This window comes from Colletotrichum destructivum, chromosome 8, assembly GCF_034447905.1.
Source record: "Colletotrichum destructivum chromosome 8, complete sequence".
Taxonomy (NCBI): domain Eukaryota; kingdom Fungi; phylum Ascomycota; class Sordariomycetes; order Glomerellales; family Glomerellaceae; genus Colletotrichum; species Colletotrichum destructivum.
Genome location: NC_085903.1, coordinates 1,611,872 through 1,639,689, shown reverse-complemented (window position 1 = coordinate 1,639,689; position 27,818 = coordinate 1,611,872). Strand labels below are relative to the sequence as shown.

General features: G+C 54.9%; 10 protein-coding genes across 10 annotated transcripts; 3 read left to right on the top strand and 7 right to left on the bottom strand.

Annotated features, from left to right (window-relative positions):
- Positions 1 to 135: 135 nt before the first annotated feature.
- Positions 136 to 1,287, bottom strand: CDEST_12344 (Putative DNA clamp superfamily protein). Its single transcript, XM_062928500.1, has 2 exons — positions 1,087 to 1,287; positions 136 to 1,033 (listed from the first exon to the last, which is right to left on the bottom strand). The coding sequence occupies exons 1-2, from the start codon at positions 1,262 to 1,264 to the stop codon at positions 243 to 245; spliced, it is 969 nt and encodes a 322-aa protein (XP_062784551.1). The 5' UTR covers positions 1,265 to 1,287; the 3' UTR covers positions 136 to 242.
- A 1-nt stretch (position 1,288) lies between these two features.
- CDEST_12343 (Putative oligosaccharyltransferase complex subunit) lies at positions 1,289 to 1,935 on the bottom strand. The gene is made up of 3 exons (XM_062928499.1): positions 1,610 to 1,935; positions 1,500 to 1,554; positions 1,289 to 1,444 (listed from the first exon to the last, which is right to left on the bottom strand). Exons 1-3 carry the CDS (start codon positions 1,746 to 1,748, stop codon positions 1,399 to 1,401), a joined length of 240 nt encoding a protein of 79 aa, XP_062784550.1. The 5' UTR covers positions 1,749 to 1,935; the 3' UTR covers positions 1,289 to 1,398.
- A 170-nt stretch (positions 1,936 to 2,105) lies between these two features.
- Positions 2,106 to 4,127, top strand: CDEST_12342 (Putative GNAT domain, bromodomain, acyl-CoA N-acyltransferase, Bromodomain-like superfamily). Its single transcript, XM_062928498.1, has 3 exons — positions 2,106 to 2,185; positions 2,247 to 2,368; positions 2,483 to 4,127. Exons 1-3 carry the CDS (start codon positions 2,173 to 2,175, stop codon positions 3,527 to 3,529), a joined length of 1,182 nt encoding a protein of 393 aa, XP_062784549.1. The 5' UTR covers positions 2,106 to 2,172; the 3' UTR covers positions 3,530 to 4,127.
- Position 4,128: 1 nt separating this feature from the next.
- Positions 4,129 to 6,165, bottom strand: CDEST_12341 (uncharacterized protein). The gene has a single exon (XM_062928497.1). The coding sequence runs from the start codon at positions 5,602 to 5,604 to the stop codon at positions 4,594 to 4,596; it is 1,011 nt and encodes a 336-aa protein (XP_062784548.1). The 5' UTR covers positions 5,605 to 6,165; the 3' UTR covers positions 4,129 to 4,593.
- Positions 6,166 to 6,636: 471 nt separating this feature from the next.
- CDEST_12340 (uncharacterized protein) lies at positions 6,637 to 9,040 on the top strand (the record flags this gene model as incomplete). The annotated part of the gene is made up of 3 exons (XM_062928496.1): positions 6,637 to 6,639; positions 6,935 to 7,718; positions 7,806 to 9,040. The coding sequence occupies 2 exons, from the start codon at positions 6,637 to 6,639 to the stop codon at positions 7,589 to 7,591; spliced, it is 660 nt and encodes a 219-aa protein (XP_062784547.1). The 3' UTR covers positions 7,592 to 7,718; positions 7,806 to 9,040.
- A 1-nt stretch (position 9,041) lies between these two features.
- Positions 9,042 to 12,827, bottom strand: CDEST_12339 (Putative alpha/Beta hydrolase). The gene has a single exon (XM_062928495.1). It carries the CDS (start codon positions 12,629 to 12,631, stop codon positions 10,022 to 10,024), a length of 2,610 nt encoding a protein of 869 aa, XP_062784546.1. The 5' UTR covers positions 12,632 to 12,827; the 3' UTR covers positions 9,042 to 10,021.
- A 320-nt stretch (positions 12,828 to 13,147) lies between these two features.
- Positions 13,148 to 15,763, bottom strand: CDEST_12338 (Putative nucleolar complex protein). The gene has a single exon (XM_062928494.1). It carries the CDS (start codon positions 15,664 to 15,666, stop codon positions 13,297 to 13,299), a length of 2,370 nt encoding a protein of 789 aa, XP_062784545.1. The 5' UTR covers positions 15,667 to 15,763; the 3' UTR covers positions 13,148 to 13,296.
- A 203-nt stretch (positions 15,764 to 15,966) lies between these two features.
- On the top strand, positions 15,967 to 17,142 carry CDEST_12337 (Putative vacuolar protein sorting-associated Vps28). Its single transcript, XM_062928493.1, has 3 exons — positions 15,967 to 16,121; positions 16,251 to 16,487; positions 16,562 to 17,142. The coding sequence occupies exons 1-3, from the start codon at positions 16,038 to 16,040 to the stop codon at positions 16,949 to 16,951; spliced, it is 711 nt and encodes a 236-aa protein (XP_062784544.1). The 5' UTR covers positions 15,967 to 16,037; the 3' UTR covers positions 16,952 to 17,142.
- A 1-nt stretch (position 17,143) lies between these two features.
- Positions 17,144 to 18,503, bottom strand: CDEST_12336 (Putative mitochondrial distribution and morphology protein). Its single transcript, XM_062928492.1, has one exon. The coding sequence runs from the start codon at positions 18,392 to 18,394 to the stop codon at positions 17,162 to 17,164; it is 1,233 nt and encodes a 410-aa protein (XP_062784543.1). The 5' UTR covers positions 18,395 to 18,503; the 3' UTR covers positions 17,144 to 17,161.
- Positions 18,504 to 18,724: 221 nt separating this feature from the next.
- CDEST_12335 (Putative FYVE zinc finger, chaperonin Cpn60/GroEL/TCP-1 family, Zinc finger, FYVE/PHD-type) lies at positions 18,725 to 27,493 on the bottom strand. Its single transcript, XM_062928491.1, has 4 exons — positions 19,906 to 27,493; positions 19,458 to 19,820; positions 19,164 to 19,405; positions 18,725 to 19,106 (listed from the first exon to the last, which is right to left on the bottom strand). The coding sequence occupies exons 1-4, from the start codon at positions 26,680 to 26,682 to the stop codon at positions 19,007 to 19,009; spliced, it is 7,482 nt and encodes a 2,493-aa protein (XP_062784542.1). The 5' UTR covers positions 26,683 to 27,493; the 3' UTR covers positions 18,725 to 19,006.
- Positions 27,494 to 27,818: the final 325 nt, after the last annotated feature.

Sequence of the window (27,818 nt, the reverse complement as noted above, 5' to 3'; positions counted from 1 at the left end):
CTAGGGAGGTGACGAGGCGCTCTGCGGCCTTGAAGCCAAATTCTCCAGAGAGAAGCTAGCGGGCTACATTATTCGCTCTTGCCTCGGGAATGGTGCACAGTTCACGGTCAGAATCGACGCAAGCGGAAGGCATACCAGGAGTATTACATTGATCAGACGTAGTATCCTTCTTCTTCCAAGATTGAAGAGCCTTCCTAGCGGGACTCGTCAACATACCATATGGAACCTCGAACCATTTCGAATCATTCATCCTCATCTTGACCCTCTTCATCCTCGTCATCCTCGTGGGTAATGTAAGGCACGAACCGGAAGTCTAAAAAGCTTACCCCGCCACCCTCCACCTCCACCATAAACTGCAAGCTCAGAACGCCCTGATCATCGCCGCGGAAACTAATTTTGCTAGCGATCCGCATTGCCTCGCTCGAAGACTTGATGAGATCGAACTTGTAGCTCTGGGTCCAACGATCCTGGATCGCGAAGGTCTCCAGCAACTCGCGGCCCTTGGCGAAGTCCACACTGGACAAGCCGAGGTCGCCAACGCCGGAAAGAGTAAGGTAAGGCTGTGTCTTTGACGCTGTAATGGTAAGGCGGCTGGGGCCGATGGGCGCTAACTCCGCCAGCGCGTCGAGAAGGTAGCGCGCCTGCATGATGATTTTGAAAGACAGATTCTCTCGGTCAAAGGGTATCTCCTCTGGGATTTCCGGCAGATACGTTGTGAGGCTGGCGGTGGTTTTGACACCACTTTCCTCGATGACGACATTGAAGTGACCGCCCTCTTCGGTGTAGACCAGGCTACAGGTCCCACCGATTCCCAGAGTTTGATTACTAAATGCATCTGGTCGGTAATTACGGAGGTTGCTGCGATACGGGTCCTGCTCGGCCTTTTGTGTGCGTGTTGCGACGTCGACGGCGCCGAAGATTTGGAGTGTTTCGAGAAGCGCCGGTAGGGTGATCTGAAAATTTGGCAGAGCCTCGTCTTCGTCGAGATTCAAAGAGTACGAGGTGAAGAGCTTCTTGTCGAGGAAGGCAGTGCCTGATCGACGGTCAATTCTCCATCACGTGCTCACCAGCCGCCGTCGTACTTACCTTGCATAACTCTCGATAGGTCGGCCGCGAATCTAATGCCATCATCTTGAAGTTGTACATGGACCTTGTTGGAAAAGTTGATGGTCCTCAGCAGCTGGTACAGGGGTCTTGTCGAGCTGGCGACGGCGCGAAATAGCGGTTGCGGCGCCGTTCCGGGCTGAGGAAGAGCGCCCGACATAGCTCCTAGTGACGCTACAGCTCCTTGTATGAGAACGGTCACCTGATATTGAGAGAATGGTGATATGGATGGTTTTTTTGGTTGCTTCTAAAGTACAAGGTAGCCGCCGACTTGGAAAAACTTCTTGGGGTATCTTAGACGTAGACTCCGACCGCGCAGAACATGTAAACCGTGCCGAATCTGTAATTACCATCAGTAATCGTCTTCGTGATAAGCGAGAAGTGGGTTGGCTTACGCGATCGTGGCAGAGGCAGGTATACCTAGCGCCAAGATATTGGTGATGGATCGGTCTGTGTCGAAGGTCAGCTGTCATTTCTGGTTGTAGAATGCTGCCTCATTGCTTACTCAGAGCGAAGACACCGGTGATACCAACACCAATGAGCAGAAGAAGGAAGGCAATAAAGAACTGAGAGTCTTTGCCGACAGCAGGGTTGAAAGGCGTGCTAGCAGCAGCTTGCCAGACCTCAAGCAACGAGGAGTCCATCTGCTGATCGAAGGGAAACAATTGGTTCTTTGAATAGGTATGAAAGGATGGACTGTATCAGTTGCGTAGAAATGGTCCCAACGGTTGAAATTGTGTGCACAAGGAATCATGAATTCCCTATAGTTCCTGGAGAGGTGCTGGCCGGCCGTTGCTTGGGGAGGATCGCGAAGTGTAAGGTTAAGGCTGTAGCTTCCCCAAACGTGTTCTGAGCTCCAAAAGGGTCCACCGTGAATTGTGGCCTGAGCCAAAAGAGGGACTAGTGTCTTCCCACTTCCCCCCTGTTTTGCCCCACTCGGCGTCATCCGGCGACGGAGAAACGGCAGAGCCTAGCGCGGCATGTCATCAACCTCCCAGGAACCACGACAACATCCATCGACAAGGTTCATCGAAAATAGGCCTGCAAAGGCTCGCGATCGAGGACAACATGAAGGAAGAGAGTGAGTCGCTTAGTTTCCATGATTTTAGCGGTTTAATATTTGATCTAACTCGATGGTGTAGCCGCGAAGCGCAAGGCTGAGGAGGAGCCGTCCTCGCCGACCGCGACAAAACGGGTCAAGCACAATGAATCGGCCGAGCCAGAGAAGAAACCTGCGATGAAGCCTATCCCCTTCCCCGAGAAGGTAAGTTTTTGCATCCAAGAGAACCAGGGACACTGCGCGCACCTGAAGCTGTCACACAACTCCCCCCTTCCCCCCCTTATCGTCCACATACCAAGCTAACGTCCACTTGCGCAGCCCGCCGTTATCGAAGAGCGCACCGGCGAGATCGAGTTCCGAGTGGTCAACAACGACAACGAGCGCGAATCCCTCATCATTCTTACCGGCCTCAAATGCATCTTCCAGAAGCAGCTTCCCAAGATGCCGAAGGACTACATCGCGCGTCTCGTCTACGACCGGACCCACTTGTCGATAGCAATCGTCAAAAAGCCCCTCGAAGTCGTTGGCGGTATCACGTACCGCCCCTTTAAGGGCCGCCAATTTGCAGAAATTGTCTTCTGTGCCATCAGCTCCGACCAGCAGGTCAAGGGATATGGTGCGCATCTTATGTCCCATCTCAAGGACTATGTCAAGGCCACCAGTGATGTGATGCATTTCCTCACCTACGCTGACAATTACGCCATCGGATATTTTAAGAAGCAAGGGTTCACTAAGGAGATCACACTTGATAAGAGCGTATGGATGGGTTACATAAAGGACTATGAGGGCGGAACAATCATGCAATGCTCGATGCTGCCGCGGATCCGATATCTTGAAATGGGCCGCATGTTGCTCAAGCAAAAGGAGTGCGTCCAGGCCAAGATCCGCGCGTACTCAAAATCGCACATCGTCCATACCCCTCCCAGAGAGTGGAAATCCGGCGCGAAGCCCATTGATCCGCTGAGCATAGACGCCATCCGCGCATCGGGCTGGTCCCCGGACATGGACGAGCTCGCGCGACAGCCCCGCCATGGGCCCAACTACAACCAGCTCCTCCACCTGCTCAACGATCTTCAGAACCACCAGTCAGCATGGCCTTTTCTTGTGCCTGTCAACAAGGATGATGTTGCCGACTACTACGAGGTCATCAAGGAACCCATGGACCTCAGCACCATGGAGACCAAACTCGAGGCGGACCAGTACTCCACGCCCGAGGACTTCATCCGCGATGCCAAGCTCGTCTTCGACAACTGCCGCAAGTACAATAACGAGTCTACGCCGTACGCGAAGAGCGCAAACAAGCTGGAGAAGTATATGTGGCAGCAGATCAAGGCCATCCCCGAGTGGTCTCACCTCGAGCCGTAGAAGGGCAACAGGAGAGGCGACAAGAGTGGACCGAGGAAGACGTGGCCGACGGAGAGTCCAAAGGAAAGAGTGTCACGACGGCGATCGTCTAGAGCGCGCGGAATGTCGTAGACTTGTTTTGGTCACGAAGTTTTTGACGAAAATCCAGGGTTGGATGGGCTTCGGGCTTCATGGGAATTGGCGTTGGTTGGCGACTGTTTTCCTTTCTACCCGAGCGGGGTTATTACATGGTGCTATGGGAAGGTTATCGACATCAACAGTGCGTAGGTCGTCGGGATGGCCAGTCGCGGAGTTCTAAGGGGATCGGCGCTCCCCTTGTTATTGTATGGTATGGCGGAGGCTGGAAAATTGCAACAGAATGAAAAATACCCTTTTCACGCAGTATTACTTGAAGCATAGCATCTTGGTCACTTTGTTAGAGGGAGAAGAAGTGCATGCCACGTCCTCATGGACCCGACAATCGGACATATAAAATTAGCACTTTTGTGGCTAAGGGCTCCCGACTAGATACAGGTGGTCGCTCGTTGGAAGCGAGCCCTGAAATGCGTAGAGTTCTCGTTTCCTCGTAATCCCTTGTACTCGCTGATCCAGTACTTGCAAAAACTGCCAAAAAGGAAAGAGAAATGAAAATCCCGAAAAAGGAATCCGTTTGACGCCGTGTGTAGGGGAATAACCGAGTTATGCGAGGAGTCTGCCGCGCTGTTGATGTTTTTGGAGCGAACCTCCCTTCTCGTGCCCAGCAAAATCAAACAGTAAGTAGGAAAAGGGAGAAGAGAGTCTAAGTTTTTTTATTTTAGAAATCGAACCAGACCAGAAGATTTCGTAGCCGACAACCTAGCGAGCGACAAAGCGGGACAGACTTGGGCCAAGACGTGTTCCCGATCGTCTGTACTCTAGGAAGCCGATAATGAGATGTCCCAGGGGTCATCGGGAAGGAGACCCGGGGGGTAGGCGAAGGTTATGTTATTGGGAGTTAGTATGCCTCTAAGCGCAAAAGCCTCTAGCTCCAGGGAGGTCGAAAGAAGCCGATCAACAACGGAGAGCGTGTCAGGCGGCCGAACCTCCTAGGCGCCGGGTGCCTGTGCTGTCCGCTGCAACGTCGGGTTTGTCGCACTGTCGCCGACTGGGAGACGCAGGTCCGAATACGTGCGCCGCCAATTTGTGATGCCGCCAATGTGGTGCTCGTCAGTGCCTCTTCGCTCTCGTGCTGCATTGGAGCTGGCAAGAGTGGGCAGACGAGCAGGTGGCACAACTAACTCCCCCATGCTCGATCCAGTCTCAAGAGTGCGGCGAATGATGTCGTGGAGAAAATCTGGAATGTCCTGCCACTGGCCGGCTTGAGCAGCAATCAGCATACGAGGAGGGAAGAGTGCCTGCGGCACAACAGCATCCGGGGTGTCGGTTGTTGATGTTGCGATTCCGTTGGAAATGTACGGCAGTTCGCCGCTCTCAATGACATTCTTCAGCCATTGCTCCCATTCCTCGTCCAGCACTGTCGACATGTCTCCCGCCTCTCGTCGGGCGGCTCTTTCTCTGAGACGCTGGTTCAGAGCCACCCCGACACTCTCGAGTTCCTCTTCGCTCTCTTCGCCGTCCATGTCCTCGTCGGCAGGGTCTGTTGCGTCGTCCGTCTCGACAGAGCGTGATCTGGCGGTCCGAACCGGGGGCGTGGGACGGTCTTCGGGTTCGACCCAATCGGGGAAACCATCGCCAGCAGTGTCCCGAATGACGATGCCCTGCTCCTTTTCGTAGCGCTCCTTGGCCCATCTTGTGCCCTCCCATTTGGTCAAGCCGGCGATCTCGTTGGGAGTAAGGCGAAGGTTGTCAAACGCTCGGAACAGACGACGGTGCCAAGTCCAACGGCTCAGGCGAATGCGGTGGATGGGGTTGCAGTAATCCAACCCGGGGTATTTTGCTTCCTGTGTGTCGAGGTGGCCGTAGAAGGAGTGAACCTCTTGTCGAACCTCAAGGATCAGGCTGCGCTGCAGAAGGGCGTGGAAGTTCTGGGGATCGCTGGCGCGAGGCTTGGGGAACATATGCTCGTAAACGAGCTGGTCGATGGGACGGCCTTTCATGATGGGAATCGCAGTCAGGTGTGAGACAGTCGCTAGACCTTACGCACGAGGCGTAGCACTGAGAGAAGGGGGATTGTGACTGTCCACGACGAGGACACAGAGCGTTGGTGACACAGCCTTGATCAAGTGTCGCTGGTCTGTATAGGTTAAGTACGATGTGCAATGCGAATTAAGCTGCGATTTCGGCCGCGGAGACAAGAAGAGTCGTTTCGAGACGAGCTGGGAGAGATGGTCGAAATTCCTAGCAATCAGTCTCCCAGGCAGGTGTCAGGACCAGAGGAAGAGGGGGTTCGGGGAGGAGCTAGGGGCCGATATGCCGCTATGCCGCTATGTCGTCCGAAGAAGCGGGTTTGAAAGGTAGGGCGGTCTGCGCTTTTTGTCGCTTTCCCTTTTGGTCGTCGGTCGTCGTCGCGTTTGTGGAAAGGTTTAGACGACAGGAGGTCGAAGGGGACGGTTGGAGGGGAAGACTATGGTGAACGAACGAGGCCAGGGAGGAGTCGGAAGACAGCGGCAAGAGATGGGCGGGAAGAAAGGTAAGGGTGTCAGGTGTGGGTGTTGGTGTTGGTGAGTTGTGATGGGGAACCCAGGCGCAGGGTGTGGATATTTGATCGTGGACCGCCCTGTAGGTTGGGTGTGGACGGGGATTCGGACCCCTTCTCAAGGCTCGGAGGGGAAGTACCTGGGAAGGGAGGTAGGTACCTTTGTTGTTGGCGGAGGGTGTATTCTCTCATACACAACACCATACAACACAATACATCGTGCACACACACAGTCTCTCTCTCTCTTTCTCTCTCTTTCTCTCTCTCTCTCGCTCTGTGTTGTAGGGCGTGCACGCGTTGAAATTGGGACAGGATGGGGAATGCCTTGGCCAACCAAGATAAAACAGGAGGGGCCACCCATCTCACCCATCTCACCTATCGGACCAAAACGACCAGCACCTTCCATCCTCTGACGGATTGATCACTCGATACTACTGGGCCACACTAGTTAGATACTGTGCTTTTTCACCGTGCGTCCTAGATACAATGTACGATGGTACCTTTCTTTGCCTTTGCGCTTCTGCTCTCAGATTCCTAATTACCGGATTAGCCTAATGTGAACCTAACCTACATCGTATTACTACCCAGCTATCTGCTGTAAGGAACAAGGTGTAGTGCCTGAACGCACGTACCTTACCTTCTCCTCCCCGGTTAGCAGCTTCGTTGATTGACTTCTCAAGATACCCTCAGACGTCTTCGAATGTCCAAGCCTGGGGTGTCGAAGCATCACGGACTGGAAGACAGCCCCGCACTCCCGACTGACGCCTGCCTGTCCTCCCACCCCAGCGCAGGCCAGCATCAGTCCAGAAGTCAGAAGTCAGAAGTGCAGCCGCAACGTGCTCTCGGTACTTAGACCCCTACAGGGCCTCCTATTTTTCCTCCTGCCGCCTTTCCTCCAAAGAGGTACCTACCTAACCTACCTTTACGCTGCTCTAGCGCCGGGCGATGTACATCTTGTCCCGACTCGAATTAAATACTCTAATCCAGAATCAAACAATTGCTGCAAACCTCCCAGACCTTCTTTCGCCTTGCAGGGCCTGGAACACACCATCGCCAAGCTCAATTCCGCTCTTGAGCTGCCGTGCACCACCTCTCCTCGTCCTCGGCCGCGTCTCCCAGGTTTCACACCGTCTCTCCCGTCAAAGATCGAGGAGAAAGAAAGTCAAAACAAGGCAATCCGTCCCCTCTTCATTTGCCTTGGGGCCCTCAGACAGGGGCAACCCGAGTCAGTCCCATCGCCCGCTTCAGCGGCCAACCTTGGCTTACGACATCCGGCTGACCCCGAAGACGTCAATCTGACCGGCCGAGATGACGGAATGGCCATCTCGGGCGGCTACTATACTTTGGCAATTCGCTATCGCCCCTTTTCAAGACTTTCTTCTCCTACACGTGTCCGTGTGCGTGAACACCCAGACCAGAAGACCCTGACTTGTTACTGCGGAGCCTGAAGCGATGGAGGGGCAAACGACGGCTAAAAAGAATGCAAGCCAACAGCGGCCTCTGCATCCATCCGTCGCAAACATGTCTGTTCAACGACCAACGGCCAGCCCGTTTCCGACATTCGTAAGCCTCTTTGTAAGGCTGCTTGCCTCATGGTCAAACCCCCTCCGACCCTGAGCTCATCTGACCTCGACTGACCGCCTCAACTGCTCAACCCGACAGCCGCCCTACAGCCCCATACCCTGCCGTCTCAGGAACAGGGGTCTTTTTCGTCGGAGCCAATCAGACTACGAAATCCGCCCATCCTTGCGAACATCCCGCCTCTTCCCTGCCTCTGCCTTCATGCACCAAGTACAAAATCTTCTCCTCAGCCCCGTTCACAACCATCCGTAATCTCTAAAGATCCATTCTTTCTTCAACGTGCCCGCGACTCTTGGGACATGTAATGTTCGGCGCAGTCCGATGCACAACCGCAGAGTTAGCCATGTTTGGGCAACATCGAAGCCAAATCATATCCGTCAGTGCCTGCATCCCTGAGTCAGCCCCGTTCAGCTGCATGTCACTTCCGAACGACGAATGACGAATGACGCTACATCTCCGAACGGGGTTCCCGCTTGCCGGCAGAGGTTCTCGGCTTTGGCAGCACGCAGCACGGTCCGGATCTGATCTCGGCCACTTCAGCATTCACTTGCAATTGCTAAGGTGCCCATCCTTTTCGGGATAGTACGATGTAGACCTGGTCAAGTCTCAAAAGGAGTCTCGAGATCCAATTAACCGCCTCCTTTCAAAAAGCCTCTGCCCCTTCATTTTCTTCGATCCTTGATCCGAGCAGATTCCGGAAGGCAACAAACCATAGTGCCATGACGTTTGGCAGCGAACCCTTCGGTCGGAACCGTTTCTTCGACTGCGATCCACACATGTCATACGAGGTGACTTCGTCGGAACTTCAGAGGGGAAGCAGCAGGTGAACCCGGAGATCGAGATCCAATCACGTTGCGAGAAGGCGTCTCGATCGCCAGAGTGCCGACCTACTCAACTAAAGTTCGCATACTGTGAACCGTAAACCGTTCAATACAGGTTTCGCCTCAGGCTTGACATGCCAGCGTGGCTTATCTACACACGATCACACTAGCCTTTGTGTGGTGTGGGTGCTGTTCTCTGCCGGGCCGGTATATCTCATTCGTTACGCGATGGCGTTGATTATCGTACCTTGCCTATTGTTGGTCGTTCCTTGCTGATTGCTCGGCTTAGCGCCAGCTTACCTACACTGCTAACATGTACGTACGACCTCAGACTCCTGAGCGTCTGGTTCGTATAAAGTGGTTGTTGATGTGTCGGTTTAGCTTAATGCGCTGGATTGCCCATGTCAATTTCTTGTCTCATGTTCACTCGATCCGGCTATGCGCATCATCGAGATTGTGCTGGATTCGGTCTCTACAAGACCGTGCTCGCCCGTTTGTTGTTTAGCGCGGCAACCACACGAACCGGAAGTAGAGCCGCGTCACGGTAGGTGGTCTCAGTGATCAGACGAACCAGAAGTTAGACGACGTGGTAGGGTGGATTCGTGAACCGGCCAGCCAGCTGTGCTCCCGCGTCTCCATTCTGCTATTTTGCTGAGCATGACGCCGTATCTGTGTCCAACGTCTGTGGGGTTATCTCACATATCAACTTGAGAAGAACACAAGCGTGCTTGTGCGGTTTCGGTTAATGAGTTATGCGGGTGGGTAGTAACCCAGTTGAAGCCGTGCGAGTACCAAGGATTTGCAATTGGATTCTTAGGTAGACCTCAAAATCTTTTGTGCTGCGTCGCGAAGACAGGCCATGCACCTAGATGGTAGACGCCTGCCTTCAGAATAATTAGGATTAAATGCAATACGAAAGTGATGAATGCACCTAGGCTGAAGTCTAGATATCTTTGTGTACAGGGGAAGCCATCTCAGTTCCTATGAGCCTGGATTGTGTATTGTTTTATCAATTTGCACCCTGTGGAGGAAACCCAACGAACTAAGGCTGGTATTATCTTTGAGGCCAGAATCTTAGTGTTGGTAGTCTAAATCACAAGCCAAAATGTGGTACACCAGTCTCTATAATCGAAAACATCAGGGCTAACCCAGGTGTGTCAACAGTTTGTATATTCCAGCCAGAGTGTAGTGAGGAGTATGACGTAGCGCTTCGGACGACCACCGTCGTTTGCTGAGAAGATTCGGTTCGTGAACAGAGAGATGGCCTTGATGTTCTGAACGAGAGAGAGGGAGAGAGAGAGATAGAGATAAAGCAGCAGCTCGGGTCTAGCAGTTAGGATCTGAATGCATCTTCAGAGAGTGTCTAGACACGTTTCTAGGCATACACAGCAACAGTTAGAACAACTGTATCCCGAAGCTGGTCATGTTCTCGGACCTAGACACCGCCATCAGCGTGCACATGCTCTGCAATCTACTCTAGGCATCGGCCCTCGGCGGCCCCGAAGAACTCGTTGAGTCTCCCGGGCCTTCGTTATCGATCAACTGAATCCCCTTAAAACTCTCGTCGTCGCTATCAGAATCCTCCTCCTGGACTGGGACCGGGAACGTTTTGGGTCTAATAGGTAACTCGGGACGACGGTGGTGTGGATCGAGGGCGCCGTCGCTTTGGAATGAATGAATTGCAGTAGGGCGAGGAGGGAGTTCCGGCTTCTTCTGTGGCCCCTCGTCCTTGCAGCCAGCTGCAGAAACGAAATATGCATCGTTCCTCTGGCCAAGGGAGCCCAGGTTTAGGGGATCAGCAACCTTGGGGCTACTCGGCTCCTGCTTCTTCAGAGGCGGAGAGCTCAGACTAAGGAGATCCTCGTGATGAGACGAAGCTGTCTTCTGCCTGCTCTGGCCCAGAGAGCCTAGTTTCAAGGGGTCACTCCCAGCAGCCCCCAAAGGATCAAAAGACTGCGAGACCGAAGTCGTGTCATCCCTCGACACCTTATTGCGAGTTGGCACCTTCTTCCGCAGGGGCGGGTCAGGATGCAGCGGATGACGTAGCTCGTTCGGAAACCTCGCTGTCTGCTTGGACTTGATCGGCTGCGGTTCTGCCTCGGGGTCCGGCTGGGCCTCCAGTTGAATAAGCTCGCCCATCTGCGATCCTGCCTCCTGGTCAGTAATCTTGATGTCTTCGTCCTTCTCGATGGCACCGTTGCCGCCCTTGACGTTGGGGAAGCCGCATCGCGTCAGGATCTTGGCGATCAGGCTAGGATAGCGGAGATGACCGCTGACTTCCGAGCTCAGGTTCAGGTTCTCGACTCTTTCGATGTCTTTCACCTCTTGGAGACCCGCGATTCCCAGCTGGAGGGATGTTGCGCGATACAAGAACCCGAGAATGTAGTCCGTCTCTGAGTACACGTTCACGATGCGACCAGATACGACGGACCGTAGAACCTGCCAGTGCTCCCTGTTGGAGGGTACAGGGGCGCCGATGAGGACCACGGTGTCCACCAAGCCAAAGGCCTGGCGCTCAGCTAGAGAGCGTAGGCACGAATAGATGACGCGCGCACCGAGCGAGTAGCCTACCAGCGTGACGGGTCGTTCTCCCTGCACTTTGGCGATGAGAGCATCGGCAAGCACTCGGCCAGCCTTGTCGGAGCGATTACGGGCTAGGTTGAAGGGGTTGTCGATCTGTGAAGCAGCTTTGATGAGATAGGCGGGCCAAAGTGCAGCCCAGAGAGAAGCCAGGACGGTTCGCTTGAGGATTTCCACCTTGACAAAGCTCCAGGCGTACGACGAAACAAGACTGTCCAGCTCTCGACCGAGGGCGAGCAAGGATTTCATCTCGTAGCGCAAAGCAAAGACCTCGGACTCGTCACCGAGGCTGCGCCAAGGCTTCGTCACATCACTCTCCTCATTCAGCCATCCGTTGATACCGATGGTCACACGAAGCCGTGCCCCTTGCTTGCCGTCGGGGTCGGCTCGTTTATAGTCTTGGCCCCATTCGTCCTTGAGTGGGAGAAAGCGGAAATCTTCGACCTCCTTGGCGTAGGTGTCCATCATTTCGCCCGTCATCTTGGCCCCGAAGGCGCCGAAGAGCGTGCCAACGAGAGCGCCGTTCATCCAGAAGACGCCTAAAAAACTGGCGACGCCACCAAGCCCGACGCTTCCCATGATGCCGCCGATAGCCCCAGCAACAACCGGAGCTGCCAGGCCACCCGTGATTCCGATGACAGCGGCGCCAGCCACCGAAGCCAGACCGACCTTCCAGAATCTGCTCTTCTGGTTCTCCTGGCGCCGTTTCGCGGCCTCGGCCTCGGCTGACATGCTAGCCTTCTGGCCCTCGGTCGAAGTCGAGGACTCGACGAGAGACTTGGCAATCTCCGTCTCCTCTGTGATGAGGGCCGAAAGGGGAAGCTCAAACGCGGATGTGAGGTATAGAGCCAAAACCCTGGAGTGCGCAGAGTAACTCCCGGTAGACAGAATGAGGACTAAAAGGCAGCTGAGCACCTCCTTCCGGTCCTCCGCCGGGATGGTGGTGAATCTGTTCGGAATCGGATGATAGTGCTCTTGCAGAATGGCCACCTCCTTTCCGACGCCAGTCGACGCAGCCTTTGGCGCGTATCCAAAATTGATCAGATCCTCACCCACCCCCGGAGACTCATGCTTTAGTTTCTCCATCTCATCATGCCGCTTCTTCCGGGCCTCGAGGATCTTGTCGTCATCTCTGACAGAGGCAACCTCCTTGACTTTCTCCAGGACGTCCTTTCGCCACTCGTCAAAGTGCTTCAGCGCCGCCCTCCTCAAGCCGCGGAGCTGAGCGCTGTACACGCCAGAGCCCCCGCGATCTGGGTGGCTGGGGCTGCTGCTGCGTCCCCCATGGCCCTGGCCGGCGTCGGGGACGAAGAGCGGGGCGTTACGGTCTTGGATCGGTGGCGAGGTCGGGTTGGTGGTTGACGAGATAATCTGGTCGCCGTCTTTGAGCTCAAGCTGGGAGCGCATGTAGCCCGTGATATCGTGCAGAAGGGTGTATAGCACTTTGCGGCGGGCAGGGTTGAGCACCACCACGAGCTGGCGGGGATCTGCCGCAAGGGGAGCCATGGCTGGAATTGGCTCACCGCATCCAATACGATCTCGTCAGTAGGATGTCCGAACTCTGAAGATGTTCCGATACAGCAATATGTGTGGTGTTTTTTAGGGAGACAAAAAGATCTGACGAACGAGGATAAGTGAAACAAGTCGTGGTTGAGTCACGGGGTGAGATGGATGTTGATCAAGTGGTGTTGGAGGTTGTGCAGGCAGACGTTTGCCGGAAAGATCACCAGGGGACGGGCGTTCAGCGACGTGTGTGCGTGCATTAACAGAACCCCTGTACACTTCTGCTCCAGAACTACCTAGGTAGGTAGGTGCTGATTTCCCTAAGCTCCCTCTACTGGGTAGTCACCGTTAGCAGGCCGTGCCACACCCCAGTCTTCATCTTGCATTATTGCCCTCCTCTGCAAACGGCATCAACATGCTCGAACGCCGTAGCGTAACAGGCAGCCGACTAACGATACCATCTCGGCACAGGCAAGAAACTCGGACAGCAGTTGTTCACTTATCGAAACGCCACCTATCATAATGAAGAAGCTTGTTTTGAGGGCTGCAGCCTCCAGAAATTATGTTGCATCAGCCTCCATGATATATACCCGAACACCAGCATACTCGGACGACGCCGTAAAAAACACTTTTTTTTATCTTGATCATCTCTCCACGGCCGCACGATTCTACTCGTCATCGTCTTCCACATCATCGTCCTCTTCTTCGTCGTCCTCATCTTCCTCCGCCTCCTCCGCCTCGTCATCCATCAGCTCGTCGGCGTACTCCTCCTCAGAGTCGTCTTCGGCATTCGCGGCGAGCGCATCCTTCTCCTCCTCCTTTCGTTTCTTCTCGTCTTCCTTCCTCGCCTCCTCGAGCGCCTTAGCCTTCTGCTCTCTAATCTTGCGCTGCACGACGACGAAGGCGCCGAGAGGCGTCTTCTCCCAGTCAAAGTCACGCAGGAACGCGTCCACCTGCGCGCGGTCCTTGGGCGCAAAGTCGACCTTGGCACGCTTCTCCTCAATAAATTTGGCGTTAGCCTCGAGTTTCTGCACCAGCAGCACGATCTGCGAGATGACTTTGTTGTTCTTGTTGCCCGTGCTTATTTTGCGCGCCTGCTTGACCCAGCGCTTCAACTGGATGAGAACAGGCAGCGTGAACTCGGGGAACGCGATGTTCTTGGCCCATATGGTGAAGTACTCGCTGAAGAGCTCAACAACCTGCTCGCCAACGCCGTCTTGGTAGACACGCGTACGGAGGTACGACTTGGGCGCCTTGTACGCAACGTTGAAGTCGAGGGGTTTGATCGACGACGCCTTGGGGAAACGTCTCATGTCGGCTGACTCGAGGACCTCGATGAGAGCGGAGGCGAGAGGGATATAGGTATTGGTCGCACGAGACAAGCGGAGGATGGAGCGAATCAAGTGGAAGCGGAGGGGGAAGAAAGTGGGCGAGGGAATGAGGCGCATCGCACCCAGCGTGACTTGCACCAGCGGGTAGATCAGGAGCTTCAGCTGGCTTTCCTTGCCCGCCTCCGCCTCCTTCAAGGAGCTGCAGTGCTCGGAAAGCACGCATGACCAGAAGTCGAGCGAGTGGGTGTACTGCCAATTGTAGACGATCTTGTGGGCGTCCTTTTCCTTCTTGACAATGCTGTTTCTCAGGTGGATGGCCAGTTGGCGGATGAACGTGAAGGCGGTGGTGTAGCCAACGGTTTGGTCGATACCCCACAGCTCTGCGGCCGAGTTCTTCATCAAATTGATGCCCTGGATGGTATTGATGTTTGTTGCTCTGCAGCTAGAGACGAGTCCTTGGTACACGGCCTTGAGAACTGTCTCGCGGATACCCTTGTCACCGATGACGACGAGTCTCCGCAAGACAAGGAAGGACGTGATCTTGGTGGTTTCTGAGCTGGCCGGTCTGGCCCAGTAGTTGACAACAGTTTTGATGAGGGCCTTGAGGAGCTTCCGAAAAGACATCAGGTAGGGAACCAAGGGCTCTAGTGAACCGATGGTGAGCTTGAGGGTCGAGTCGTCGGACAGCGTGCTGAGAAGGTGGATGATAGAGGCGGTGAAGGTCTTGATCATAATGGACAGCGTGTGGAACTTCTTCGAGTCGGTAGGCACGTAGATTTTGCCGGACGCCGACTCTTTGATGGGAAGGTGGTGCGAGATAATCTCGGGGATCTGCTTGAGGGCAACGATCAGGATGTCGTGGAAGACCTCGGGGCTGGAGATGGTGTATCTCTGCGTCTTCTCATCATCGGCGTCGTCCTCGTTGAGGTGAGCCGCACAGCGGAAGGCCAGAACAACCTGTCTCGCGGCGCGCAAGCTCTGCTTCTCCTCAATCAGCTTCTTCCACTTGGCCACCATCTCGCGCGTTAGCTCGTTGTCGACGAGGACTTCCTCCTCCTCCGGGGCGGCCTTCTTCTTGGCGTCCTTCTTGCGCTTCTTTTTCGGTTGCTCGTCGTCGTCCGAGTGGTCGCTGCCGGCGCTGAGTTCGTCTACCTCGGCAAGGTCGGCGTTCTCGTCAAAGTCAAGGGCTTCCGGATCGTTCTCCTTGAGGAACTTGTAGAATTCGGGGTCGTTCTGGGCGAGCTTGTCCATGGCCTCCTTGGTCATACCGAGGTTCTCGTCATCGTCGCTACCACCGTCCTCGCTATCGCTGGCGACGGGCTCATCCTCGCCGGAGAAGTCCCCCGCGTCCGAGTCCGAGTCGAATCCCTCCTCTCCCGCGGGCGCATCGCGCTTCCGCTTGCCAAGCTTCTTCGCCGACTTCTTGTCCTTCTTGTCGATGATGTCCTCAAAGCCGCCCTGGAAGAAGTCGTCGACACTCATGGCGCTGACCTTGGCGTCCTTCTGGTGGCCATTGGCCTTTGCCTTGGCAGCGGCCTCATCCTTCTTGAAGAATTCGGAATCCTTGGTATTCTTGGACTGCTTCTTGGCCTTGACCTGCATGCGCTGCTTGACCTTTGCCGTCTCCTTCCTCTTGTCCAGAACACCCTTCAGGTGGTTCTTCTCGAACTTCTTCGTCGCCTTGAGGTTTTTCTTCTGGGAACCCATGGTGAACGGTATGGAGGGGGAGGTTCCGTTCTGTTGAGGGGATCTCCTGCGGTGGATGATGGAGGAAGATTTGGCTGCAGGGACCGTAACTTTCAAACTTTCCCTCCAAGCAGAGAACCGCTTGCTCTCGCCCAAAAATTTTCTGGCTTATCGGTGCTTATCGACTAAGGCGCTAATCCCAGTTTGGACTGGTTTCTCGAAAGCTGCCCCCATTTCCTAGTGTGGGGGGGGGCAGCTGGAAGCACCGCTGCGGCCGTCCATACCGTCGAACGTTCCTTGGCTCTAAGCGATACGCGTTCACTGGAAGCTCGACAGCTCGGAAGCTGCTGATCGACCATGACGCCGGCCGCGATCCCAACACAGTCGCGAAGATGATGCCCCGGCAACCCTATGCGCCTACACCGCATAGCTATATTCCCAATACGACGCTCTCAGCGACCATCAATCTCGATGAGGTATGCCAGTCAAAGTCCCGAGTCCTCTGGGGAGCGCCTATCGCATCATCTGTCTCTCCTCCATCCAGCTGCCCCGCCCCCCGCAATACTGACTACCAGCCCAGCTAACAAGATGATGCATCGCGACAGGAGGTCAAGTTAGCCGACACCCGCGCCGAGCGCGACCTGCAGGATTCTCTTGCCGAGATATTCAGCATCATTGTCACTCTCGATGAGCTCGAAAAAGCCTTCCTCAAAGATGCCATCCCCGAAGCCGACTATACCGAGATTTGCGAGCGGTCTCTGAAGCAGTACAAGTCTATCCTGGCCGACGAGACTGTGGCCAAGGCATTTCGTGGCCTGGAGGAATTCAAGGCAGAGTGGGATGTTCGTATTGTCGTTTTTCTACATCACCCCCCGCTTTACTCTCGAGACTGACCTCGTTACCAAAACAACAACAGCTCGAAGTCCCCCGCGCAACGGAGCGCATCCGAGTCGGCATGCCTTCAACAACCGTCACCGCCTCCTCGAGCGCCGCCCCGGCCCCGTCGGCCGCCGGTAACACGAGCGGCACTCTTATCCTGGAGGCGACGCAGGAGTTCATCACCTTCCTCGATGCCGTCAAGCTGGGCCTGCTTTCCAAGGACCAGCTGCACCCCCTGCTCTCCGACGTCATCCAGTCGGTCAACAAGGTGACGGACCGTGACTTCGACAGCAGGGGCAAGATCGTGCAGTGGCTCATCACGCTAAATCAGATGAAGGCCACGGACGAGCTGAGTGAACAACAGGCTCGCGAGCTCGAGATGGATATCCAGCAGGCCTACCAGGGGTTCAAGAGTACTCTGACGTAGGAAGACGGAGCTATCGAGCGGGAATGTTGTGTTGCTCTGTTGAGATGAGGATGGATGCCAAAGTAAAGCGAATTCGCATCATCTGCTTTCCTTACTTTTGTTTTCTTTTCCCTACCGTATTTGCCTGCCCTTTGAACCCCTAATGACCAACCATGCTTTTCATGCCTCGTGAAGTGTACCGCAGTGAAGCCCAGAGCATTCGTCGGCTTCTTAGACCAAAAATGTCCAGAAGCTGGGATACACGAACTCGTTCTCGAATATCCTCCTCACCTGCTCCAGCACGAACCTCTCCACCTTGCCCACGTTCTTAAGACTCTGCTTCCCGCCATCTCTGAGCCCAATCTCGCTCTCAACTTGGATCTCCTGCAACAGCCCGCCGAACCTTTTCCCCGGCTCGCTGGGACCCGCGTCGTCCGCGCCCACCGCCGTGGCCGCGTCCTCGGGGCTCAAGAAGCAGAAGTGTACCCTCTTGCGAATGTGTGCCATCACCCCAACCCCGTCGAACGTCAGACCCGTAACACTCAGCTGTACCGGGATCCCCACAAAGCTCGGCATCGGATAATCCAGCAGAATCTCCGCCGTCAGCCGCAGCCGCACATCCCCGGCATATCGGATCCGAAACACCGCCTGCAAGTCCTCCGGCCTCGGCTCCCTGAACCGCGGCGCGTCCCCTTCCTCCCCCTCCCCGTGCTCCTGCCCATCTTCATCCTCCTCCTGGATCGCCGACCCGGCTAGGTGCGTATCCCTAGTTGGTGGCCTCGAGGCCCCTGCCGATGTCGGGGCCAGCGTCGACACGCTCGACTTCTCGCGCAGCTGCGCCAGCGTCGGGTTGAAATCGCTCACGGAGATGGAGCTCTGCGAGGGGTTTCGGCTGTGGCTCGGCGGCGGCGGTGAACCCGACGAGTCGAGCCTGCTGCCCATGTGCGCCCCGGCCACCGCCGCGAGTGGTGTCTGCGTCCCCGACCACCCCGTGCCGAGGTGCGACTGGAAGTAGTGGAGGTTCGACGTTCCACCCAAAATGCCCGGCGTAGAGACACCCAGGAACGGGCTGGGAAAGTCCCCGGACTGGCCCCTGAGGGCGTGCATGCTGAGCCTCGGCGGCATCGACGCTTCCTCGCGCTGCCTCCTCCTCTCACCGGCGCTCAGCTCGCTCTTGGGGAAGTGTTGCAACTGAGGCGGCTCGTCGAGAGCCTGCTCTTCGTCCTCGTCATCCTCAATGTCGGAGTTGTCTTCGTAAAAGTCCGGCAAGGGGTCGGTGATGTCTTTAAGCTCCAGCTCCGGAGCGATAGCGCCGAACTCGAAGTCGTGTACTTTGACCGACTTGATGAAGCGCGGCAAGGGTACGGCCTGAAACTTTGTGTGGATGAAATCGCGGATACGGAGGGCCAGGGCCTCCCCATCGGGCCCGGTCGTGAGCGTCTCCCAGTTTAGGTCTATTGACATTGCATTTGTTGTGTGAGTGAAGAAAAGGTATGTGAAGTGCAAACCCCGTCGAGTTGGTGTAAGGCGGACAGGGTTGAGTGAGTGTCGAATCTAAGCAAGTTCAGAACCGAGCAGAATAGGTACCTACCTAGGTAGGTAGGTTTGTAGGTGCCGGTAGGTATTCAATAGGCTGACCCTGAGGACCGCTTCCAAGTGGGCCATTGCTCCGTGCACACCTGCTGTGTAAGGTACCTAACCACCTACATACCTACCTACGTTTAGCAAGACAGCCATTGACGGTGTACGGTTCTCGAGGCAAGCAAGCTTCATCTCGGATCACTTCCATCACACAACTAGTGTATTACAGCGGTCATTGATTCATTACCGGGTATCTGAAATCCAAGGCCGTTATTCGTCAACGCCGCACGCTAAGATACTTTGTTACGGTGACATTCAATGAGCCAACCGTTGCTGAAACTCGACCTACTCCATGCACGCCTAATCCATCCCCATCCGGTTTATTCTGTGTCAAACGCCAGCAATGCAATGCAACTCTCCTTCCTTGCTATATCCAGCAGCTATCTGGCTTGAGCACATCTTGTGGCTTTCGCTGCCCAGTGGGCAGTGACACGACTACTCAGCCTTCGCATCTGATTCGAACCGCGTCCTCATAGTGTTGTTGAGTTGGGGCACGCCGAACTGGTGCCAGCAATTTGGCGCCTGGAGAATGTATCTGACATCGTGTTAGCTGATACTCCTCGGGACGCAAGTAAGTCCCGTAGATACGTACCTGGCCATCGCCTCCCGGAAACGTGACTTGTATTCCTTGGGACTCGTCACCGTCGGACGATTTCTGCCACCGCCCGCAAACCCACGATCCTTGATCCAGCTTTCGAGCTTCTTGTCCCATGTGTACGTCCGGATACAATCGATAATACCAACGACCAGCTCCTTTCTGGCCTCGTCTACAGCAATCATCAAGGAGTAATCCATGACGTTCTGCCTTGCGAGGAACAGAGTATCGTTCCAGACCTGGACAAACGTCAGTATTTTTCTTGCCCGCATTTTGATACTAGCGACTTACAGATGCTCTCAGAAGCTTCTTGGAATGCTCGCGCGCAAACAAAGGAGATTCGTAGATGAACTCCACCATGTTTTCATCCAGGAGAACCTCGTTCTGCTCGCCCGTGGACTGAATCTTGCGATTGCGCATAGAACCCTTAAGGTCGAAGAGCCGTGTCGGGCCGCGATCATAGAATAGATTTTCCATGAGTAGCAGGTCCAGCTTAATCTCGACGCCAGTGACTGGGTTCTTGATAATTAGCTGGAAGAAACCCAGCATCTTAGCAATGACAGAGGGCAAGTCATGAAACAGAGCCTCTGCCATGATGCTAAAGTAAGCTGGTGCAAATCGCAGGAAAGCCGACGTCTCAATCGGTGATAGGCCCTGCGTCGATGGTCAGTTATCAATTATAGATTAGACAGGACACACGGGACTTGGTAGGGACCAAATAGAGCATTACGCGTCTCACCTTGAGAACCAAGCGGTCGTCGAGGGTCTTGAGGAAGACCGACTTTGTCTTGCCGCCCTTGGAGTCCCATTTCAAACAGCGAGAGAGGGACTCGACGATTCGATCTGCAACGCCGCATTTGCGACGCAGCGCATCAAACTGTTCGGCATAGAAGATCTTGCAGAGCATGGTTGCAGACCCTTCCTTGAACTGGTATTTCAGATGTGTGCCTGTTGCTCTGAGCAGACTCTTTTCCAGCTCGCCCTCTTCCATCATGAAATCGCCACCAGTGTCAGACAGTCCTGAAGACCTGCCGTCAAAGTTGGGCTCGTAATCCTTCTGCATCGCCATGCGTTCTTGGCGGCGGATGTCGGCCAACTTCGTGCGATAGTCATCGGAACTTAGGGCGAATGCGATCACGGAGCTAGGTTCGTCCTCCCTGACAATCACATCGGAATCTAGGAAGATGTGATCGCTTGCGTTGACTGGATAGTCCAGCTGGGGCCAACCACTTGCAGACCGTTCAGCCCAGAAGTTGGTGAGCATCTTCATCAAGCTGGTCTTTTGATGCTTTGGCAGTTCCAGGGGAATTTCCGTGCTGGGCTCAAGACTGTCGGCCAATTCTTTGACGTCGGGCAGCAGATCATCCAGAATGGACTGCTCAGTATCGCTCTGCCCCTCGTCATCGGATCCACCGTGGCTAGCAGTAACGGTCGCGGTATCGTCCGTCTCCCCGCCCACATGATGCTCTTCAACCAGAGGAGGAGCCTCTTGTGCGGGGTGCGACTCTTCCATGGGTGGCATCATGTCAGGTTCCGTTTGCACAGTCCCCAAAGGTGCTGGGGTGACCGGCGCTGTCTTGGGCTCGAGAATCTTGATCTCGCTGCTATTCGACGGCCCAGGTTCTTGTACGGCATTGTCGATATTGTGGTAAACTTCCACAATGGCCTTGGTGGCTGAGCGTGGCAAACCTGCACGAGGTTGATGGCCCTTGGCAAGGCGCTTCCTGCGGTCCTCCCGTTGCCTTTCTTTCTCAAACTCGCGACTCAACTGTTCAAAGTGCCGTGCGATCCGAGATACCTGAGACGACACGTGGGTATCTTTCTTCTTGGTGATAAGCCGAGGGATGGAAGAGGGGCCAGCCTTCCTATGACTTTTCATTCCCAATGCCAACCGGTCAAACGGTTTCTTATCTACCTTGAATGGTGTTTCACTCGAGGCATCGTTGGCTCCCATGGTATCCTTCGGCACGATTGATTTGGCAAAGCTCGACTGGGACCTCGGTAGCGTTTGCGCCGGCTGCGATAGGGTCCTAACCATCGGAGCCCTGCGAGCCAAAGCTCGTTCCATATTTGCTTTTGACGCCTCAGATGGCTCACCGCCTTGGAATGTTTCGGCACCCATGATCTGTTGCTCACGGCGAAGTTGTTCGACCTTCTCGGAAAGGGAGATGTTGGTTGATGCTGTCGAAAGCGGTGGCCTAGCCACGATAGGGGATGTCGGCTCGGCATTGCTAGCAGTTGCTGACGAGTCCCCAACCGGGTTGATGGGGGCCAAGGGAAAGAGCCCCTTGGCTTTCGGCGAATTCGGGGTGGTGGCTAAGTCTAGGGATTCCACTCTGTGCAGCGCAGTGTCGTTCGGTGTGTCACTTTTGTTAGCTTCCGAAGACAATTCTGGCACTTCCCTGCCAGCGGTGTCCTTTGTTTCGACTTGCTCAGCTTCCTTTTCAGGCTCTGACGACAGACAGGCTTCTTTTTCTTCCGGATCCTCCTGCCCGGGCTCTGCCTGTTTCCCATGTTCTTCCTCGGCTGGCCCTGTAGCCCCTTCTTGGTTCGGCTCTGTTGGATCCGTGGGTTGGGTTGAAACTTTCTCGTCTACGTCAGAGAATGTCTGAGAGGGGGGCTCCCCGGAATCAACAGTTGAGTTGCCATCTATTGAGGGAAGAGACTCCCTCGACTCATTGTCGGTAAAGATTTTCTTGAGTTGAATCATCGTCAACTGCCGCAAGTCCTTGTCGGGCAGGAAATCAGTCTCGAACTTTGTGAACGAGGCGTCCCAGTCACCAGCCTTCTCCAGCATCTCCCTCACAATGGCATTGAATGGGATGACCTCGTAGTACTTGGAGTTGACGTATGTCTCCTGAAGTTTGCGGATCAAGGCGACTTGATCATCATGTGCCTTTTTGGCGAGTCTGTCGACTTCGGCTTTACACGCATCCGCCTTCTCGGGCAAGACACTGTCAATGCGTATGCTCTTGAGTCTAAGTTTGACGGAATTAATGAAACGAGCCCAACGCTCCTCAATCTTGTTGAAAATCTCGTTTTTGAGCTTGAGATCGTTCTCAACCTTCCAGGTGATACGAGCTCTTGGGACGATGATTTCGAGGAGATCGATAGGGTCGTAGTGGATCCGGACCCAAGTGTCGCGGAAGTGAAAGTATCGAATGTGGTCGCGATGATGATCATGAGGGCAGCCAGTGATCTCATGGAGCCGCAGGCCCCTGCTCCAAAAGAGGAGCTCGAGGTATTTGCCAAAAGAGTACTTCCACGTGCTGTCAGACATGCCCATTTCAGGAGAGTCCTTTTTACACGTTTTGCAGTAGCTCCACATTGTAATGCCGTCCAAGTTGCGCCTTTTGGCTGCTGGCTCAACGAATATGGTGACTCGCGACTCATCGTGCACATAAGTACGATGATGCTCTGTCATCTTTCGGTCGCACCCGTTGGAGGTACAGATCGAGTCCTTGCTAATGCACAAGTCTTCGATATATTGGCCGAGAGTGCAGTCTGGATCCATGCTGCCGCTTTCGTCAACGTGCTCATCGTAAAACGCGATTGCAATAAGCCCTGGTTCGGAGCAAGGGATCTTTGTCTCTGAGCAGATGACCGAATACAGCACGACGATGTTCTGGTGGGAATAGGGATCGAACAGGTCAAGGTTGCCCTGAATGTAGTTCTCCCACTGCCTTGTTTGAGTCTGGTAGTTGTACAGAGCCTTGTCGTATTCGGCATCGTGGACGGCATGTAAGATCTCCATGACCTGCCGTGGCGCCTTCTGTCCAATGGCGTGGACCATTTCAGGTTTGATGAGCTGGAACTTCTGCGACTTGGACTTTTCAGCGTCGATCTGCTCTTCTACTACGTCCTGGTCCCGCAAACGCTTCAGGTAAACGAGCCTCCGCTCCTGCTCTCTTGCCTTCATGAGCAAGTAAGGCTGAGCGAACTTGACGAACGGGGACGCGGACAAAATCTTTGTCTCGTATCTCGCCACCATATCACTATAGTATGTCGGCATCGGCACGTCTTCTGGCACTTGAGACTCGGGAGACGTGGGCGGAACATGAGATGCGTGAAGAGATAAAAGTGTGGGCCGTTCCTCCGTCGTTGGCTCCTCGGTTTGATCGGACGACACGGTCCCTTCGGCAGTGACCAGAGATGTGCCGTCACTCGTTTGAGACGGGAGCTCGGAGTCTGTGGGTGATGTTTTGGTGATCTGCGGGCCATTCTTTCCAATTTCGGTTGACGCGCTAAGAGAGCGAGGGGCATCTTCTGGGTGCTGGCGAAGGGATGATGCCAGTGATGACGACTCTTCTGGTTCGGCGGGTAGTTGGATATACTCATCTCTCATCAGGCATGTCTCCAACTTCAAGTTGTAGACGACATAGACCATGAACTCGGTGATCTTTTTCATCTTCGAAAGAACCTCCGTCGAGTCTCCGCGGAGAGCGATGGTGCACCCCAATTTCTCAGAACATCCGGATAGAAAGATGTACGTCTTTTTCTTCCCGGGGTAGTTCTTGTTAACATAGGTCTTGACTTCGAAACCACCAGACCGACCGACTTGAACCTGTAGGGCCAGCATGTCGAGAGAGGAAATGATGTCGGTCTCTGCACAGCGTGACACTGCTTCGATGACTGAAGGCTTGACGTTGTAGGCGACAGCAATGTTAGCCTCTGACAGATACTGCAACGCAACACCCGAAACGGACTTTTCGCAAAGAAGTAGTTGGGGACGAAGGTTGATGATGCGGTTGACGACAATCCGCAAAAACTCTTTCTCCTGTTCGATGACTGGCTGTAGGCTCATGAAGTGCTGCTGGTGCCGCTGATATTCGATCGGGAAGGAAACGATGACTATGCGGGGATTGAGAATGCGCCGGGGCATGCTCTTAAGGGCGAGGTTTTTTGTGAAAATGACACCCGAAACGTAGCTTGTGTCGCCTGGTTTACCTCCCGGGATTTTCTTGAGCTTGACGTAGTGCCGTATGTCCATGTCGTCTCCCACCCTGATGTCAGGGGTCACATCGTCAGTGCACTGGAGCAGGATGGGAACCAAAGCCCTTTCCCATGCAGGCACGTTCGGTATGCCCGAGTCCTCGAGTAGCTGATGCAACAGCCTCTTGACATGCAGCATGCTAGATGGGTTAAGCTCCACCTGCGGCTGTTTGTCTGCTTGCATCGATTCGCTTCTCGTCAGCTTCGTAGCCTCAATCGCTGGGTTTTCGGTTGCAAACATATTCTCGTTTGATGCTGAAGGGCCCTTGTTGAAGATGCCGGACTTGGGGCGCGGGGAACGCATCTGGTGGCTCACGTTGCTCAGGTTGCGTCTCCTCCCTGGGCGGTTGTGACCAATAATGCTTCCGGAACCAGCGTTGTCATCCATCCCACGGCTTGTGAAGCTCAACCCACTGACACTCTTTTCACCGCGGCCAAGGCGGTGCCTTCGCCCTGTGCTGAGAAACGGTCCAAAACTTGATTTTTCATGGTCGTAGCTAGACGGCTGTAAGTCGGCGTTTGACATGGTGGCAAAAATGCTCATCTGTTCATCACCGCTGGACTCGTCTGACATATAGGCAGCCAACTCAGGGTCGATGATGTTGTCGTCGTGGAAGGCAGGATACTTTGGTTTTTTGGCCATCTCCTCTGTAATCCCCTTGCGGAACGGTGCCCTATCGTCTGGCATTGGCTTGAACCTCGCCATGAAATTATTGTGGTGCTTTGAGTGATGCCGCCTATGTCCTGATGACTGTGGCCGATTCGCCGAAGTTAGTGATCTCAAAGACCGAGAGGAGCTGGGACGGCTGAGTTGTGGTGCGTCAATCTCCAGAATGGCCGAGTTTCGATTGGAATCGTTGATTCTCCTGGTCGCAGGGATTGCCATCATGGGTGTTTGGACAGATCTGGAGTCGCCCAAATCTTCCATTCGATCGGCAAAGCTGGGCTCTTCGGGCTCGGCCTCCACCTGCGTGACCTTTGGGGTTGCCTTGGTTTGGCGAAAGAAAGCTGGTAGGAACGAGTCGTCTCCAGAGTCGTCAGACCCGCTACCTTCATAAAGTCGCTGGTTGATGACCTTCAAGCAAGTTTTGCACACTCTCAGCGTCCCAGTCATTCCAAACTTCGAAGCTGGAATGATCGATGTGCATTTGGAATCAAAGATGCAGCCGCAGGTCCGGCAATGATGCTTTCTTCTGAAGGCCGAGAATGGCTGGCCGCATATGAAACATTCTTTGCAAGTTTCATCAGCCATCCAGAACTCTTTGCTCAACACCTGCCTCCGCATCCTATCAAGCCTGGCGTTCACCTGATCAGGCGCGCCCTCATTAGTCGTCGTGCCCGGAATACGCAGGGCACCGGTTCTTCCATGCTTGGGCTGGGAGTCGTGGGCGAAGGAGTCGTGATAAACAGAGTCGTGAGCAGTCGTACTGATCGGACTGGGCTCGGCGGTGACATGCTCCATTGACGACGACCTTGACGGCGCGTAGCCCGGCGACCTGGAGCGACTGATGCGGTCGATGACAGCCGGCCTCTTGGGCGCAAGCATCATAGACGCAGTGGAAGACACGGGAGAACGCGGGTCTGTCGTTTGCAACTTGGGCAACTGGGGTGCATTGGTCTTGATCGGACTCAAGGCCTTGTCGGCAGGGCCATCCACAGCGACGTCTTCGCGTCTCGGCCGGCCGCTCGTATAGCTTCGATCGGTGCCTCCACCGTGTTTGGGCTCCAAAACGTCGAACTTGTGCAAGCTCTCGGCACCAATGACAAGCGGCCGGGGATCAGGCTGTTTGCTAATACTTCGTCTTCCGGATGACCGGCCTGGCCCATCATCCATTCGCGCCACGCTTCTCGGTGCTGTAGCCGGGGCGACCTCGGGATTGATGGCGGTGACGGCGGAGGCCTTTGCCACACTAGGTATGGTCTGTCGGCTAGAAGCACTCGACTTGGAGGCTGTCATGGCGGAAATGGAGGTGGCCTTGGACGACTGTGGTGGGTGTGGCTGACTATCAGACATGGCAGTATTGATTCCCGACGACGTGGCGGTAATGGGGCTGTCGTGGGTCGTTCCCGAGTTGAACGACGAGCCCGTAGCAGCGGTTTCGGCTCGAGCGAGCGAGGCGATCGGTATCTTCGGGATGGTGGCCGAGGTGCTGGTGCTGCGTTTTGAAGCAGCGTCGAAGCTATCGCCATCGTCCGCGTCTTGCTGTCTAGCACCGACGGCACCAACAGCCTCCTTCAGGCGGCTGTAGAGCCCGCTGAGCCCATTCTGAACCAATTCCCCCGCCAAGACCTTTGTTTCTGCCGCCGGAAGAGACACGGGCGGAGGAGCGAAGTCATTGAACGTTGTCAAGGAGTCGGACTGGCTTGCTGACGTATGGATCCTGTTGAGAGTATGTGCCAGCTGATCTTTGTCGGCCTGCGAAGCCGTAGATATTGAGTTGATGGAATCATGGCGACTCCTGAAGCTCGGGGGCGTCGAAAGGACTGCGGGAGAATTTGGTTTTGGGACGTTGTTGCTCGCCATCTTGTGTGAGCACGGATGCGACGACTGGGCGATAGAGGGGCTCGTGGAGGGAGTTCCTATATCGTGTACAGCGCTGGCATCTTGCAGTGTCAAGATGCCATAGCGAGTGCGGATGGCAGGATTATTCGTGAGACGCCTCCTAGTCTAGCAGCCCCTTCTCTTCGTCGATAAGTCCTGGCCAGCAGTAGGACCCAGTCTATGTTGTGTAATCGCGATTCGTGGCAGCGAGCGGTATGGAATCTTCGGGAGGGGGCCCTTCGTCGGTAGCGATTTGAGAGGTTCCTCGGGCGTCGTAGTGTAGAAATCGGTGGGGGTTTCGACAGGGCCGTAAGCAAGCTCAAGGGTCCAAGAGGGGCGCGGGTGACGAAGAGGAGAAACGACGTGGCAAAGGTCAGGCAGGCTATGGGTGCGTGTGTGTGAGAGAGGTGTTTGGGCGAAGGTGAGAAAAGGTGTGGTAAGTCGTCTTGGTTCCCCACGCGTCTTCTGCGACGGTGCAGGGCGGGCTGATGTCTTCAAGACTGTGCCGGATGCTTTTTCAGAAGCGGACTATCCGCAGACTACTGGAAGCCTGGCAGCGCTATCCCTCAAAGGTCTAGGCGCGTGAGGCCCGGATATCTGCAGGTTGATACAATCACCAAACAGGGGAGATGACGCAGCATCAGCAGAGACGTTCGGTTGCGCTGGCAGTTGGCAAGCGCTGGCAGCCTTCCTCCTGAGTCTCCGACGCTTTCCAGAAGGTGGCGTTAGTGCGCCTATGAGTCTTTGGAATGGTTGGTTCTGGCAGCTTGGGTGCAGTCCAAAAAGCCGTTGCAGCGGCCTGGGCAAAGCAAGGTACCTTGGCCCTCTCGCTCTTTCATACCTGGTTGCAGCTGTTACAGCACATGTGGATGGACTTTACCCGGTATCCGTTGCCGTCCCCCGGCGCCAGGCGGCACACCAGTCACAGTCGGGCTGTGGGCGGCTGACCCACTTGATGCAAAGATACCTAGCTACCTAGGTAAGTACCTGGGCATATGTAGGCGATGTGGATGGATATCTTGCTACCTAGGTATGTGCATATTCAAAAGCTCGGACCACAACGACAGACCCTCCGCCCCAGTCAAGGTCAAGCCAGCATTTCTCCACTCTCCGAACCC

Coding starts and splice junctions, on each gene's coding strand:
- CDEST_12344 (XM_062928500.1), bottom strand. CDS start 1,264: ATGTCGGGCGCTCTTCCTCAGCCCGGAACGGCGCCGCAACCGCTATTT. Junction 1,034..1,086: donor CCTATCGAGAGTTATGCAAG/GTAAGTACGACG, acceptor ACCGTCGATCAG/GCACTGCCTTCCTCGACAAG.
- CDEST_12343 (XM_062928499.1), bottom strand. CDS start 1,748: ATGGACTCCTCGTTGCTTGAGGTCTGGCAAGCTGCTGCTAGCACGCCT. Junction 1,555..1,609: donor CACCGGTGTCTTCGCTCTGA/GTAAGCAATGAG, acceptor CCTTCGACACAG/ACCGATCCATCACCAATATC. Junction 1,445..1,499: donor CCTGCCTCTGCCACGATCGC/GTAAGCCAACCC, acceptor TGGTAATTACAG/ATTCGGCACGGTTTACATGT.
- CDEST_12342 (XM_062928498.1), top strand. Junction 2,369..2,482: donor CTATCCCCTTCCCCGAGAAG/GTAAGTTTTTGC, acceptor CCACTTGCGCAG/CCCGCCGTTATCGAAGAGCG.
- CDEST_12341 (XM_062928497.1), bottom strand. CDS start 5,604: ATGAAAGGCCGTCCCATCGACCAGCTCGTTTACGAGCATATGTTCCCC.
- CDEST_12339 (XM_062928495.1), bottom strand. CDS start 12,631: ATGGCTCCCCTTGCGGCAGATCCCCGCCAGCTCGTGGTGGTGCTCAAC.
- CDEST_12338 (XM_062928494.1), bottom strand. CDS start 15,666: ATGGGTTCCCAGAAGAAAAACCTCAAGGCGACGAAGAAGTTCGAGAAG.
- CDEST_12337 (XM_062928493.1), top strand. CDS start 16,038: ATGATGCCCCGGCAACCCTATGCGCCTACACCGCATAGCTATATTCCC. Junction 16,122..16,250: donor CGACCATCAATCTCGATGAG/GTATGCCAGTCA, acceptor GCATCGCGACAG/GAGGTCAAGTTAGCCGACAC. Junction 16,488..16,561: donor AATTCAAGGCAGAGTGGGAT/GTTCGTATTGTC, acceptor AAACAACAACAG/CTCGAAGTCCCCCGCGCAAC.
- CDEST_12336 (XM_062928492.1), bottom strand. CDS start 18,394: ATGTCAATAGACCTAAACTGGGAGACGCTCACGACCGGGCCCGATGGG.
- CDEST_12335 (XM_062928491.1), bottom strand. CDS start 26,682: ATGGCGAGCAACAACGTCCCAAAACCAAATTCTCCCGCAGTCCTTTCG. Junction 19,821..19,905: donor ACGACCGCTTGGTTCTCAAG/GTGAGACGCGTA, acceptor CCATCGACGCAG/GGCCTATCACCGATTGAGAC. Junction 19,406..19,457: donor AGAAGCTTCTGAGAGCATCT/GTAAGTCGCTAG, acceptor ACGTTTGTCCAG/GTCTGGAACGATACTCTGTT.